Source organism: Nannizzia gypsea, genomic scaffold (assembly GCF_000150975.2).
Source record: "Nannizzia gypsea CBS 118893 supercont1.3 genomic scaffold, whole genome shotgun sequence".
NCBI lineage: Eukaryota > Fungi > Ascomycota > Eurotiomycetes > Onygenales > Arthrodermataceae > Nannizzia > Nannizzia gypsea.
This window is the reverse complement of record NW_003345199.1, coordinates 1,842,811-1,856,863: the sequence shown is the minus strand read 5'-3', so window position 1 is coordinate 1,856,863 and position 14,053 is coordinate 1,842,811. Positions and strand designations below refer to the sequence as shown.

Sequence of the window (14,053 nt, the reverse complement as noted above, 5' to 3'; positions counted from 1 at the left end):
TTGTCTCTTTATTTACATAGTTGATTCTGATGGTTCAGTGCAGCGTATTAATGATTAATGACCAATTCACCGACTTAACCTTATCCTTGAATCAAGGCCACAATAACCGGTCAGTATCAGTCACTCTCGCTTTCAAACCCCTTCGCCTTTCTCTTGCGTTTTGCAAAGCTAGTATTCCGATTCTCAAACCCTTTTCTTTCGAAAACATAACTTCTCGCCTCTCTTTCTTCTCCTTTCCACCCACCTCTTCCACCATCTTTTCCTTCGATAGCTCCTATTGTCCGCGCATGGGCGTAACCAGGATAGCTTGCCCAAGGGAATTTGAAGCTAGTTACAACTTGTAGGCCCGCGTGTCGGGCGAGATCTCTGATATTCCATAGTGTATATGGTTCACCCTCAAAAAGAGTCACGATGATATGGCCCGGTTCCTTTCTAGGCTTGTATTGCACCTCATCAGCATCAGAAGTCTGATCATTCTCTTCTTCATCTGGATATTCACCCTCGTCTTCAAAATCAGACCAATCCTCCGTTGAATTAGGGACTGAAAGAAGAGGCACGCATGCTTTGAAGAACCCAACTAGTAGCTCCTGGTTTGATCGTACTTGTCTATTCACGTCCGTACTTAGCCCACCAACATGTGGGAAATTGAAAGAGATAATATCCCATGGCCCTCCTGCCTCGCTTGCATGGTTATTGTCACCTTGCTTAGACCAGTTCGAGTAATGTGCCTTCCGACTTGGAGTCGGAAAGCCACTCCGTACCAACTTCCCTCCTCCGCCATTGGCACCTAGCTTTCGAGCATCAATCGAAAAGACAACCTTGGGAGAGGATATGGATGATTTCGTTGCCTGTGCAGAGCCATTTTCTACCGAATCGATCTTAACATGATCTTGCGGCTTTTGGTCCGTCTCTTCATCTAATCCTTGAGAATCAGCTTCTTCGTCTCTCTTACGCTTCAAACTGGTTTTAGCCTCCCGTGAGCCGGAAGAAAAGGCTTCGAGCCGCCCGATATGCCTTTTGGCATCTGGATATTTTTCAATTAACTTTTCTTCACTGTCATAGCAAGTTGCCATCAGCCTTTTTCGGCATTTATGGTGAGTTGCAAGAGATAGTGCAAATGAGAAGTCCCCTATTGTCGATAAATTAGCTTTATCCGCTTAATATACATATAAGGATAATAGAGCATACCTTCACCAATTAAGAGGACCCTATCTGAAGGTCTGAAAGGGATTTGCGGTTGATTTTGCTTTTGTTGCTGCTGTTTGGCATTTTGGGTCTTTTTCGCTGACGTTGATAACTTTGCAAATGATTTCATCCTCTTGTTGCTCTGCTTCACGGCAGGTTTCCGATTCTTGCCCATCTTGACGAAGTAACCAAGCCGTTCCCACTAAGAAAGGCCTGTGGTATCAAAGCGTAGTGACTTCAATTAGACATTCGGATAGTTAGCACACATATTGATGATTGACGGTGTTGATAGTCAATTGATTGGTAGAGAAAAGCTTAAAATTAGTTTAACCGCTTATTTTGACCTTGAGCCTTTCTTTGGTTTTTGGCGAAGGCTGAGATAGGTTTCACAGAGAGGCTGAGCCGGCCCTGTTGTCTCAGCCTATTTATATTTATAGATGTTTTTTTCGTGGCGATGGGAGTACGATGGACAGCGCTGTCATTTACTGGTAAAAAATACTGGAGACATGACTCTATGGAATAAGGTTTTTTTACATTTGTCAAAGAAATAGAAAAGAATGTTAAGACAGAAAGAAGTAGGAAACGTATAAGAGTAAAGAAAGGAATAAATACAGGATACTACAAATACTCATGGTGGTTCTCTGTAGTATATAAGAATTGGGGATATCGAAAGAAGTAAAGCCGAAGGTGACCCGAGGCCTCTAGCATGTGATCTAGAAGAAAAGAAGGGGCAGATGAAAATCGGCCGCATATTAAAAGGGGAGAAGTGAAATGAAATGATAAATTACCCTCGGGAAACCAATCAGCCAAAAAAGGAACAAGCTCTATGTTGCAGGATGCAGTTTGGTTGTTGGTCAACCACCAGTGTAGTCGTAAGAAGTAGACGCTGAAAATAACGTTACTCAACGGATAGTCATTTGCGGACAGTCCGGGGGATTCGTTCTTCTTGCTGGGTGAGCTGATAGAAAAACACCACCTAAAATCACTAAAAAACAAAGAAATAGATAGGCCCATCGATTGCATTAAAAGGTCGTTATGCCGAAGCCGAAGCTTCGCGAGAGATTTTAGGAGCCAGGACAGAGTGGGCAGTTTAAAGACCAGCTAATTTGCTCACGACTTGAGTCCATCTCTCATGCTTTGGGCACTGGCACTGACTGGGGGGTTCGAAGTGGGGAGAATGCCGGTCTTTGGTTTGGCGTTCTGCTTGATCTTGGCGAGAGCGTAAACAATACCACTGACAAATCCGATAGTAATGGCGGAGACGCTGGGGAAGGTGACTGGGTCGCCGAAGAACATGAGACCAGAGAGAGCAATTGGAAGCTTGTTGAGGGCTCCAACCATGGAGTAAGTGGTGGAAGTGGTGACGCGAACACACCAGGCGGAGGCGTAGGAGATGAAGACAGTAGACAATCCGGAGAAGAGCATGGCAAGGTAGAGTCTGTTACGGGTGTCGACGGGGAAGTTCTTGGCCACGTTGGTGGCGGACCAGTCTTCAACGAGGAGAGAGCTGACCATGAGAATTGGAATGGAGAGAAGGTTGTTGTAGAACATAGCTAGAAAGGAAGATACGTTAAAAAATGCGCAAAGGGATGACGGTTTCTGTAAGCTGACTTACTATCGAAATCCTTGAAGTTGGTCAACTTGATTCTCTTGCGCATTCCGAGGACATACGAAGCAGTACAAGCACAGTTAACCAACATCCAGAGATAGCCTGAGTTGAGGGTGGAAACGGCCCCAACGCCAGCAGAAGTACCGACGGCATGGGTGATATCAGCCCAGGCAGCGACAACGGAGCTGAGGACCATGAGGCCGAAGGAGAAGAGGGTCAGGCCGCTGACGGAGCCTCCAAACCACAGAACCTCACCGTAGGCGATCAGGATGATAGTAAGGTTCTTGAATATAGTGTAAACGGGGATTGAAAGGAACTTGAGGGCCTTGGAACCGGTGTAAATCATGCCGATAAGGAGGAGGGAAATTGGGAACCCTGCAAAGTGGCTCTGTTAGCTAGATGCATGGATGGCGGGAGAATTGAGTACACAAGGACATACATTTCTTTGCCTCATCTGCGTTGAAATCTCGGTAGTTGATGAACCCCAAGGTCTTGCAAGACTGCACTGCAATGATACATATAATAGACTGGGGAGAAGAGGTGGTTAGCGAAGCTGCTCTACTGTTAAGTTAACTGAGCGAAGTTGATTCCCGACTTACCTGAACACAGAGAAGGAAAAAGTTAAGATTGAAATCAACACCCGACAAAACGTATTTATTCGTCACGGTCATTAGAATAGAGGAGGCACAATAGCTGATGATGGCAAGAGTAGCATTGTTTGCTGCTGAAGAGACGGCCGAGTGTCGGGGTTGTGGTGGAGGTGGCTGCGGCTTGTAGCTGCTGGACGACTCCGAGTCCATCTTATCCATGGGGATGTAGTTGTCGTTCTTCTTCTGGTCCGACATCGTGAGCAGCTTATCCGACCTTTCTTATCGATATCCTATTAAAGGCTGGATCCGACGTGCTGTCGAAGTTCTGCGGTGCTGGTATGATACTCTGAATTTTTAGAAGGCCACCTGGGCGGTTTTTCCCTCTCTCAGGGATGATGACGACCCGGTTATAAGTCGCGAGACGAGAAGTTCCACGACAGGATAGAAGAAAACACGTAGCCGACCAGAAACACCAACGTTATAAGGAAAAAAGGGCAACGAGCGGCTGAGGCTTGAGGCGCAGACGGCGTTTGCAGGTGAAAGTCGAAGATGTTTCTTCGTCGTCGTCGTCGCTTTCGTCGCCTTTTGAAAAATGTTTTTGTAAAGATAAAAAATAAAATAAAAGATAAAAAAACCGGAAATAAAGGTTGAAAAATTACATTGGTATTCCGAATACAAGTATATTACGGATGACTAAGCAGATATATCCTTCTTCGCCTTCGCCCCTTTTTGCTTCTTCTGCTTCTCCTTCTGCTTCTGCTTCTGCTTCTCGCTATCATCGTCGTTCTTCTTGCCCGGGACTGCCTTGGGGTTGACGCCCTGGCGGCGGAGCTTGTTCCTCTGAGCGCGAGAGATATACTGCTCGTCCTCGTCCTCGTTGAAGGGGCCAAACCCGTCCTCGTCGGCATCCCCGTTCTCCGGGGTAATTGGGGTCCTATCAATAACCTCCTCGCCACTGTTACCTTCGGAGGTTCCTGGAGCCTTTCCAGCCACCTCCGCAGGGCTGGGTCCGATCTTCTTCAGTTTGCAGACGAAGAAGCCATCAACGTTTTCACGGTGGGGATAGTACCGTCGAGTCAGCGGCATCTTGTCGTCAAACTTTTTGTTCATGTAGCTTTTGAACCCGGGTGTGCCAAAGCTTCCCAGGCCGGTGTCGACTATCTTCACGTTTGGTCGTTTCCTTAGGGCGTACTGTACCACGCCCTCGTTCTCTTCAACCGTGACGCTACATGTTGAGTAAACTATGTATCCGCCTGTCTTCGAGGCATGGTTGGTGGAGTCGATGGCAGCAAGGAGTAGCTGCTTTTGCATGTGTGGTAGCGCCAGGAAATCACGCTCTGTCTTGGAGGTCTTCACCTTTGGATCCTTGGAGATAACGCCGGTTCCTGAGCAAGGGGCGTCGAGCAGTACTCTATCAAAGCCCCCAATGGCCTTGGGAAAAGCTGTCCGCGCATCCATATTTGAAACAATAGTGTTTTTGCATCCCAAACGATGGATATTTCCAATTAGACCCTTGGCACGAGTCTTACTGGCATCGTTGGCAAGAATGCTGCCAGTGTTCCGCATCAGCGCAGAGGCGTACGTGGTCTTACCACCGGGAGCGGCTGCCATGTCGAGGATACGCTCATGAGGCTGGGGTGCAAGTGCCATGACGGGGAGGAAGGATGAGGCAGCTTGAAGAATGTAGTGTCCAGCAAGATATTCCGGAGTAGCACCGAGAGGAACTGGTGACTCGAATACCTGAAGACCGACTTTTGACCACTTTCCAACGGGCTCTAAAACAACTCCTCGGTTAATCAAAGCCTGGGCTAGTGATCGCCTGTTGGTTCGTAGTGTGTTGGTTCGAATAACAATTGGCCGGGGGGACTCGTTAGCCTCAAAGAAAGAGAATGCTTCCATGGGAGTGAACAGAGAAAACAGCTTCTCTGCAAGGTAAGGAGTGTATCCGTAATATACACATATGTCGTTTAGTAGGAGGTCGGTATAGTCTGTACGGGATTTTCCTGGCTGACCGAGGGTACTCAAGTCACCAAGAATGCGAATGGTATCTGTGATGCGGGTTCGAAGCAGTTGCAGGTTTGGAGCCAGTCCAGCTGTGAGATTTTCATGCTCCGCAAATACATCTGGTGCATCACCCGCAATGTTCGTCTGCATGGCAGATTCTTTCAGCTCAAGCTCTGCCTGCGCAGCCTCCTCTTCCTTCTGCATATCCAGCTTCTTTGACAGACCCTCTATATTGGCGGCAGTAAGTATCTCCTCCGCATCCGAAAGGTCCTCGTCATCTGAAAACATCTTCTCTCTCGGCCGTTCCTCATCTGAATCGAACGCTGAATGGCTGTCAAGGTCCGAATCTCCCTGGTCCAACACATCCATATCGTCCGCTGATCCGTCACTGACACCATCTAGGTCATCAAACTCGTCGTCGAGCATCTCATCATCCATATCCTCATCAGGGTCCTCCGGCTCAGAAACCTCCACGGGTTTTGCTACCTTCTTCTTCCCATCTTTGCTGCGTGCGCTCTGTGTAGTAGACGCCTTGGTATTCTTCTGCTTCACAACGTCTTTTTTGCCCGCTTTCGCCCCATTTGTTTTTGCGCTCTTTGGCCGATCTTCGCCATCATCATCATCATCCTCAGCTCCTCTCCGTCGCTTGACTCCTTGAGGAGCTCCGTCTGCCTTGTCCGCTTTCCGCTTCTTAGCCGCCTTTTTACCACTTTTTATTGTGAACTCTTCAAGCGGCTGTGGAGGGCCCTGCTTCTTCCCAATGCGACGCCCGACACCCATCCTGCCTCAATCCTCCAAAATGAAGGCACAATTGGCTGTGCTGTTGGTTCTAGATATACAAATATTTCTGGTTTTTTCTTCCTTTTTTCCTTCCGCGAAATTTTGCTGATAAGGAAAAAAATAATTTTTAGAGTTTAACATATCACGTGCGAGGTACAGCTTATCAGATCTTACTAAGCAGAAGCAACGACCAACGGTCAATCTACAGCAGGAGATTTTGGTAGCCATCCAGTTTTGATAAACCGAACCCCCACCGATCACACATTTAAAAGCAGGAGATAAAGCTGTCACAATGGCGGAAGTATCATTTGCGAAGAGCTTCTTGGCTTCTCTAGACTCGAAGCCAATCAAAGTCCCAGCTGATACGGTCTATGACCCTCAGACATTCGCCCCTCGTTTCCCGGTAAGGAGCTATTTATATCGTGTTTTGCTGGAAGCTAGCATGTATTGACAATAAGCCCGCTTATAGATAATTCTCCCACGTCTAACTGACCCTCCCCATCCGCCTATGCCAAAGAAAGTCAAGACCACTGCACCACCAGGCTCATCCAAGGGAATCACCGTTCACTTAAAGTCAGCACGGAATCCTGTACTAGATATCAAGCTTCCAAACGTGGCTCTTGCTACCGCAACGGTCCAGGAACTTAAGGATGCCGTTCACCAGAGAATACGTCCCAGCAACGCAACAGACCCCGACCAGAGAGTGCCATTGGACAAGATAAAGCTATTATGGAAACGCAAGCCCGTTCAAGGAACTTCTATTGCCGATATTTTGGCAGACGAATCCGACATAATTAGGGGAAATAGCCCAGCAGAGTTCAGTGTGATGGTTTTGGGAGGAGCGTCTATTATTCCGGAGGAAGAGTTGAAGGCTGCTGCCGCGGCCACAACAAAGGCGGCTAGACCTCTTTTCGAATCGGACCCACAGGAGGATACGGAGATGAAGGATCCCGGCTCAGAAGAAGTGCAAGAAACACCGCAGAGCGATGCATCCTTGCGCTCTGAGTTTAAGGACCTTTATGATGCCGACACTTTCTGGGAGGATATGAGGATATTCATACAAGAGAGGATGCCAAACCCAGATAATGCCCCGGCTATGGTCTCTATCTTTAAAGCTGGGCTGAAGGACTACTTGAAATAGACCTATCATCAGCCATTAGTAATGATACTGAATAATGGGAGCTTCGCTTTCTCTAATTATATACAATAGAACGCCTATACCAAGAAATCGTAAATTGTATATATTCGTTGAAGGACTAAATTGATGCATAAAGAAGACATTGGGTTGAAACTTAGGGGTTTGATAGTATACATCACGGCAAAAGAAGAGAAAGGAAAAACGTTAGAAGTGATGTGTTAAGGGACTGAAGGAAAAGGAGAAAGAAAGCATTAAGTGCGTGTCAAAAGGAGAAGAAAGGATATGGGCAAAATCGTATCCTCCAGCAGCGTCGGGCCTCGGGGTAACATGGCTCAAGAAAAGATTCAGCACATGGATAGTTACAACCACCCATATCTTATAAGAATAATATTGTAAAGCAGAGGCGTGAGCTAATGAAGGGGTATCATCAGAACAAGATTACCTTCGCAAACCTGCGAAGGAGAAAACCCATGTCAAATATGCTCACTCAAAGGCGTCAGAAGTCTCATTATAGGAATAGAGTATAGATGAAAGACAAGTGTATAACATGGCCGAGGACCTATTTTTGTTCGGGGTAGTCCTCATGGTGCAGCGATAGGCTTGGTATTTATCGCGAAAACACCTTGACGACGCCGTCGCCGCCGCCGCTAGCAACCCATCTTCCGTCTTGACTCCAGACGACCGAACAAACGCCCTCGCCTCGCATTAGTCTATGGCTCGTGATTTCTTGCGTGCAACTTCGTTTCTCAAGGGACCAAAATCGTAAACTTGCGTCATGTCCAGCAGAGACAAGCTCTCGTCCATCTGGAGACTGTGAAAGAGAGGAGATTGCTGCCGGATGTGCTAACATTGTGTATGTGCATTGCCCTATTTGAGTTAGGATGCGTGCCATGGAAACGGGGGGAAAATTAAGGAGAATTTATCTTACCGCTGTTAGCGTCAAAAAATCTGATGTAGCGATCTTCGTAACCACTAATGACAACGCCCTCTACGCCACCGCTCGTGCCAGTAGCACCGTGGACAACGGACTCCTCTTCGGAGAGGGCTCGATTGGGGTCCAGGTTAGCTGTACCGTCGAAACCGATAGTACTGGCAACAACAGCATTGACACCAGTGGCTCGAGTGCCATCGTACGTTTCGAGGCTTGCCATACCCACAATCTCCTCCCCGGTTCGGGTATCATATACTAGAATAGACGCATCTGCGTAGGAAACAACAAAGTTGACTCCCGCCAATGACAACGGGCTGATGCAGGTAGGGGCGATGTCATTTCTGACAATCTGATGGACCAGTGTGTAGTTGAATGCCGTCGAACTGGCGGTGCTGGGTTGAGGAGAAGTAGGGAAATTAGAACCCGAGGAAATGGAGTTTGCACGCCTGCTTCCACCTGCACTCCTTCGGGAGCTGGTCTGGGGCGAAGAGAGTTGGGGCGGCGCACTTATAGCCCATATCAATATCCGGCCATCAGCAGCGCCAGAAGCGAGGAGTACGCGATCCGGACCTCCATTGGCGTTGCATTGATCACCAAATACTGATTTTGAAGTGCCTGGGAGAACGCAAACAGTCCAGACAGCATCTTTGTGGCCATCTAACGTAGCCTTGGGGTCGACTCTGCCACGCTCCCATACCTTAACACACCCATCTTGTCCACCAGAGAACACCCAACCATCTCCGGTAGCACGGCCACCACTAGAGAAGTTTTGGGAAGGCGGGCAGGCAGCGAGTGCAGTGACGGAGCCGTTGTGTCCACGGTGGGTGAAGTAGCTGGTGACATCAAGGTCTGAACCTGGAGCAGCAGCATTAGACCCGAAGACTCCGTACGTTGCAGGTATTATCCATCGTTTGATAGTTCCATCATCACCGCAGGTGCAAATCTCGGGTTCCGAGGGGCTTCCACCACCTGTAAATATGACGGATCGAACTACATCCAAGTGTCCGCGTAAGGCAAACCGTACTTTGAAGCTGGTAGTATCTGCCTTTGGAGCAGATCCAGAGAGTTCCCGGACGTCGGGGTTGCCATCACTTCGCCTTCTCCCACCAGAACTCTTTCTCCTGGATCCGCGTCCACGAGTGGGAGACTTGGGAGGGATGAAGTTTGCACTAGGGAAAGCATCTGTGTCTGGGCGGCGAGTAACTGGGGCTGGGGTAGGCTCGTTCGAGGGTGCTTCGTCGAAATTCCAACCATCGGCTTCATCAACAATAATGTCATTGGTCGTGGGTGGTTTTCCAAAATCTTCCTTCCCTGACAATGCCTCTGGAGATTTATTCTCTGATTGCGAGGGTTCTTCAGCCTTGGAGGGGAATTCATAGCTGGCATTGCGCTGCTCTTGCGTAGGCTCAGTTGTTCGTTGCGGCTCTTGGGCCCTCCTATCAAGGAACTCCCGCTGAGCCGAACCCTGAGCACCGTTTTCGTTGTACGTTGGCATCATCATTTGAGAGCCTTCTGGTTCTCGGGCCATGCTCACATGATTCAGTTGAGGTTGTGCCGGGACTAATTGCTGCTTTTGCTGCTGTTGTGGCACAGACTGTTGTTGCTGCCGTTGGTGTTCCTGGAGATAGCCGCTGTCCAATGGCTGTCGTTGTAGATGATGTTGCTGATAGTCGTGGTTCAACAGCTCCTGTTCGTTTATTTCCGGGGGTGGGTGGGATCCGGGAATGACATGGTAAGCCACTTCTTGCGTACATTTTCCAAGGTACAACCTGGATTTATCTCGCTCATTTTCATGTTGGGCGTCTGGGCTGTTGGATTCGTCATCGTCAGCGTAATTATCAAGTCCTGACGACGGCTTCGGTTGTTCTATATGTAAACGCGCATTAGCAAAGCAATCGATCACACAAACGGGAGAGGATCAGGTCCCTTACTCTTTTCCAGAGCTTTGAGACTCTTCTTAGCAACTTCTTTGGGGTCAACACTGGGCTCAAGCTTCTCCCCTGCGGCCAGCTTGCTTGATTTCTCCCTCTCTTTCTTCAACGCGACTTCGAGGATCCGGACATGTTTCCCTAGGGACTCATGCATCCTTTTACTCGTCCGAGCATCGCCTTCCAACCTCCCAATCCTTGATTTCATCTCTGCGCGCTCGATTTCCCAGGCGTTACGGTCACGTTCATGTCGATGCCACTCTGTCTGTAAGAAGCGCATCACACCTATAGACAGAACCACTATTAGCATAAATTCAAGCCCAGCCCTCTGTATAGCTATGAAGCTCCAATAAATAGAGCATCATCTTCCAGCAAACATGCAAAACTGACCCTGTAACGTATATTCCGTGCCCTGAGGCTGGCCTCCACCGTTGCTCGCATCCATGCTCCCACCACCCATTCCACCATTTCCGGCCATGGCAGACTGTGGCTGCCAGGCCATCAAAATACCAGGACGAACGGGCTAAAATATATCGGCAGACCAGCCAGAACCAAGGGTGGACAGGTCTATAACTTTTGCGAGGACACGCTTGGCAGGGTAAGCCGTCGACGGCGCTCGGCTGCAGAGGGAAAAAGGAGAGGTCAACTGCGGGTTAAGAATAAACCAACCGCCCCCGACGAAGCCCCGGAGGTGAGATGCAAGTATAGCAACGTCTAGACGAGGTGAATCTGCGGCGTTGTCGCCACCGGTTTGCTGCTTGAGGCCGAAGGTGAACAAAAATAAAAAAAAGGATCGCTGCTTGTTGTTCGAAGCTCACTTTTTAGCCTGCCAAGCCGCGATCTGGCATTCGGCGTCCCCCATTATATACAACAATAACATAGTGACAGCCGCCGGGAAGAGAGAAGAAGAACAAGAAGAAGAACAAGAAGAACAAGAAGAAGAACAAAAAGAAGAACAAGACCACGGATTGAAATTAAAGGGAGCAAGAGACAACAGGCTAGAATACTATTTCTTCTACCTCCATGCCGCAGTCGACGCAGGTCTTGACGCTCATCCCCGTCTCTGCGTTGTCCACCGGCCTCCCCCATTGATGGACGTGTCTCTGGCGGCCACCAAGGGTATCGCCAAACGAACCGCCGCCGCCGCCTGCTCTGTTCCTTCGATGGGCCTCGAACTGCGTGCGTTTCTTCAGCTCCTTGAGCTTGGTCCTGAACTGTGCTTCTTTGCGTTTCTTCTTGTCTGCTTCTCGCCGTTCAAACTCGGCGTCGAGACCCTCGGGAGACCCCCATTTCTTCGCCGAAAAGGCGTATTCTTCTACCTGGAACCGGAGGAAGAGCATCATGTTGTTCCATGTTGCTTTATGCGGGTTCGGCCGCTCCAGGTGAGGCAGTAGTTCTTCGTCTTTGAGCTCAGCTGGACGCGGATGTTAGGTAGATCAAGACAATGATATAGGACTGGCCTTGAACTCACGGTCAGTGAGGAGATAGTCTTCCCTTGCCTCTGTCTTTGTGAGTAAACTGTACTTCTCAGGGAACTTCTCCTTGCAGACACTGCATATAGAACACTTGAAGACCTCGTCCCATTTCCAGTCGATGTCCACCGTGCCGCATTCTCGACACTTCTTCTGCTTCCCGGAATCTTGGGCTGTAGCTCCCGGAGCAAAAGGCCCATGGGGGTCCTTCCGAGCAGCCTGTAGATGCTGATACCGCTCCCATTCATGTTGAGTCATATGAGCCGGCTTTCCATCTTTATCCTTGGAGTATAGAGCCTTGTTGTGAGGGTCATCCTCTGCGGTCAAGAATCCACCCTTGGTATCTGTCATCTTGCTAAAATCATACTCTACATATTTGGCAAATGCCCGTACTGGCCGTATCGTATCCAGCGGCCGTTCACCTGTCGTCGACGAGTTGTTTCGTCCATCTCGAAGGTTGGCCGGCGTCTTGGACGGCGAGAGCACTGAGGATATGGGCCTCTTCCGTCCAGCTACAAAAGAGTCTCCAGCGCCGCGGTTTCGTGCTTCGGCCTCTCGTTGTTCACGGAGGGCCTTTGCTTTTAGGCGGTTTAGTTCCTGGAGAAGGCCTTTAGCTGCTTCATGCCTTTGTCTTTCATTGATAACCAGAACATGGGCTGCCTACTATGCGCTGGATTTGTTCTGGAGTAAGCGGTTTTGGATCAGGAGCGCCGGCTGTTTTACTCGGCGTCGTGGGCTGTGAAAGATCCATTTCGTTATATCTTCACAAAATCCAAGAAGCCACTCCTATCTTTTAATAAGGAAGATATCAAAAAACTGTTTGCCTCGTTGGAATTCATCAACCAAAGTCCCAAAAATTGATAAGGGAGTTGAATGTGACTAAGTGGTAATAATACCGTATGTACCTGGTTATTTTGGCTCCAGACACCTTAATTTGTGTATTGTACTGGAAACACATGACTTGAGCCTCCTTATGATGTAACTTCGTTCAAACTCAAGGCAGCCAAAAAGACCAAAAATACGAAGAAGGCGAAGAAGAAGCTGAAAGGGACGAAGTTCAAGCTGACTCTAGGTGCGATGAATGGGAGCACTGATGAGTGTCCCTTAAGCCCAAAGAGCGTGCGGTCGGCTGAGTCCAGCCAGCCGTTCCCTCCACTCAGCCCTGACCGAGAGTCTCTCAACTATATTGAAGAGGAAGAACCTCGACCAGAAGGGAACGATGAAGATCGAGGAGACGCAATTGATAATGGTGATGGAGTGATTAATGGAGAAGCGGACGAAGAAGACCGAGGCGCGGAAGAAGCAGAGTTCCTCTCTCAATATTCGCCGCAGGCCTCTGGATCGGAGGAAGAAGATGAAGGAGAGGGCGAAGGCGAGGGAGGAGAAAGCTCTCAGGAAGAGGACAACTTCGCCATTGACCGGCCATACCTACGATCAACGATATCTCTACCTCATGCATTTGCGCCGCCGTTTTATAACCGACCACCTACTCCTCTCCCCCCTTCGCCGTCGTTAACTTCCCTTCTACGCCCGTCTTTTTCAGCAACAACTTCACGTCCTACAACTCCGGATAGCTCTGATGTCGAGACACCTAATGACACAGAAGCTGCGGTGGCCAAGTCCGCGCGTAATGCGACGACGGTGCCTCGAGCGAGTCCAAAAGTGCCTACATATGAGTATTATGGGTTTGTCTTGTACCTGGCGTCCTCACTTGCATTCCGTAAGTCAAGCTTCTTTTTTTCAGTAACTGAGAAGTAATTACTGATAAGATATAATATAGTAATGTATTTGCTATGGTCATTTTTACCATCTCCATTTCTACATAATCTGGGAATACACTACTACCCCAATCGGTGGTGGTCCCTTGCCATACCCTCTTCATTGGTGATGACGATCATCTACATATATGTTGCTCTAGCAGCGTATAACACGGGCTATCTAACCCTACCAATGGACAGCATTGAGAATTTAGTTGATGATGCGGCAAACATAGCTGTGATAGATAGCAAAGGGCGACGTCGGCCGGGTGGTTCGTCTAAGATGAACCCTGACTCCGCGACGGCACAGATCATGGGCTCGCAGAAGAGGATACCGTGGGATCAAGTTTGGAATGAAGGGACTGATGCGGTCATGGACATACCTATTGGTGGGGTATGTGAAGTCTTATATGGCAACGATGATGTTAATGAAGGTAATAATCGACAGTATTAACCACTGAATTGAGCTATTAATCCGGTCTAATAACTGTGGTACATATAATAAATGTACAGATTATGCTGTTAAAATGATATTATTCGATTTCTTGGTACGCCGCCATATGGTGGTGCTCGGGGTCAGTGCTACTTGACATCCGCCGTTTCACCCGGAAGGCTATTACTCTATTATTACAAGGCCTGGTATGGCTAATATAGATAAT

The 14,053-nt window shown here is 48.6% G+C and overlaps 7 protein-coding genes across 7 annotated transcripts; 2 read left to right on the top strand and 5 right to left on the bottom strand.

The window, feature by feature from the left end:
• Window positions 1–116: 116 nt before the first annotated feature.
• On the bottom strand, window positions 117–1,360 carry MGYG_04114 (hypothetical protein; the record flags this gene model as incomplete). Its single annotated transcript, XM_003173892.1, has 2 exons — window positions 117–1,129; window positions 1,189–1,360. The coding sequence occupies 2 exons, from the start codon at window positions 1,358–1,360 to the stop codon at window positions 117–119; spliced, it is 1,185 nt and encodes a 394-aa protein (XP_003173940.1).
• A 935-nt stretch (window positions 1,361–2,295) lies between these two features.
• Window positions 2,296–3,639, bottom strand: MGYG_04113 (GDP-mannose transporter; the record flags this gene model as incomplete). The annotated part of the gene is made up of 4 exons (XM_003173891.1): window positions 2,296–2,738; window positions 2,801–3,169; window positions 3,234–3,321; window positions 3,394–3,639. The coding sequence occupies 4 exons, from the start codon at window positions 3,637–3,639 to the stop codon at window positions 2,296–2,298; spliced, it is 1,146 nt and encodes a 381-aa protein (XP_003173939.1).
• Window positions 3,640–4,077: 438 nt separating this feature from the next.
• On the bottom strand, window positions 4,078–6,168 carry MGYG_04112 (S-adenosylmethionine-dependent methyltransferase superfamily domain-containing protein; the record flags this gene model as incomplete). The annotated part of the gene is made up of 1 exon (XM_003173890.1): window positions 4,078–6,168. The coding sequence occupies one exon, from the start codon at window positions 6,166–6,168 to the stop codon at window positions 4,078–4,080; it is 2,091 nt and encodes a 696-aa protein (XP_003173938.1).
• A 292-nt stretch (window positions 6,169–6,460) lies between these two features.
• Window positions 6,461–7,309, top strand: MGYG_04111 (hypothetical protein; the record flags this gene model as incomplete). Its single annotated transcript, XM_003173889.1, has 2 exons — window positions 6,461–6,571; window positions 6,638–7,309. 2 exons carry the CDS (start codon window positions 6,461–6,463, stop codon window positions 7,307–7,309), a joined length of 783 nt encoding a protein of 260 aa, XP_003173937.1.
• A 604-nt stretch (window positions 7,310–7,913) lies between these two features.
• Window positions 7,914–10,643, bottom strand: MGYG_04110 (striatin Pro11; the record flags this gene model as incomplete). The annotated part of the gene is made up of 4 exons (XM_003173888.1): window positions 7,914–8,173; window positions 8,235–10,103; window positions 10,169–10,450; window positions 10,556–10,643. The coding sequence occupies 4 exons, from the start codon at window positions 10,641–10,643 to the stop codon at window positions 7,914–7,916; spliced, it is 2,499 nt and encodes an 832-aa protein (XP_003173936.1).
• A 520-nt stretch (window positions 10,644–11,163) lies between these two features.
• On the bottom strand, window positions 11,164–12,388 carry MGYG_04109 (DNA repair protein RAD14; the record flags this gene model as incomplete). Its single annotated transcript, XM_003173887.1, has 3 exons — window positions 11,164–11,579; window positions 11,637–12,234; window positions 12,302–12,388. The coding sequence occupies 3 exons, from the start codon at window positions 12,386–12,388 to the stop codon at window positions 11,164–11,166; spliced, it is 1,101 nt and encodes a 366-aa protein (XP_003173935.1).
• Window positions 12,389–12,714: 326 nt separating this feature from the next.
• MGYG_04108 (meiotically up-regulated 84 protein) lies at window positions 12,715–13,848 on the top strand (the record flags this gene model as incomplete). Its single annotated transcript, XM_003173886.1, has 2 exons — window positions 12,715–13,357; window positions 13,418–13,848. The coding sequence occupies 2 exons, from the start codon at window positions 12,715–12,717 to the stop codon at window positions 13,846–13,848; spliced, it is 1,074 nt and encodes a 357-aa protein (XP_003173934.1).
• Between the last annotated feature and the right edge of the window lie 205 nt (window positions 13,849–14,053).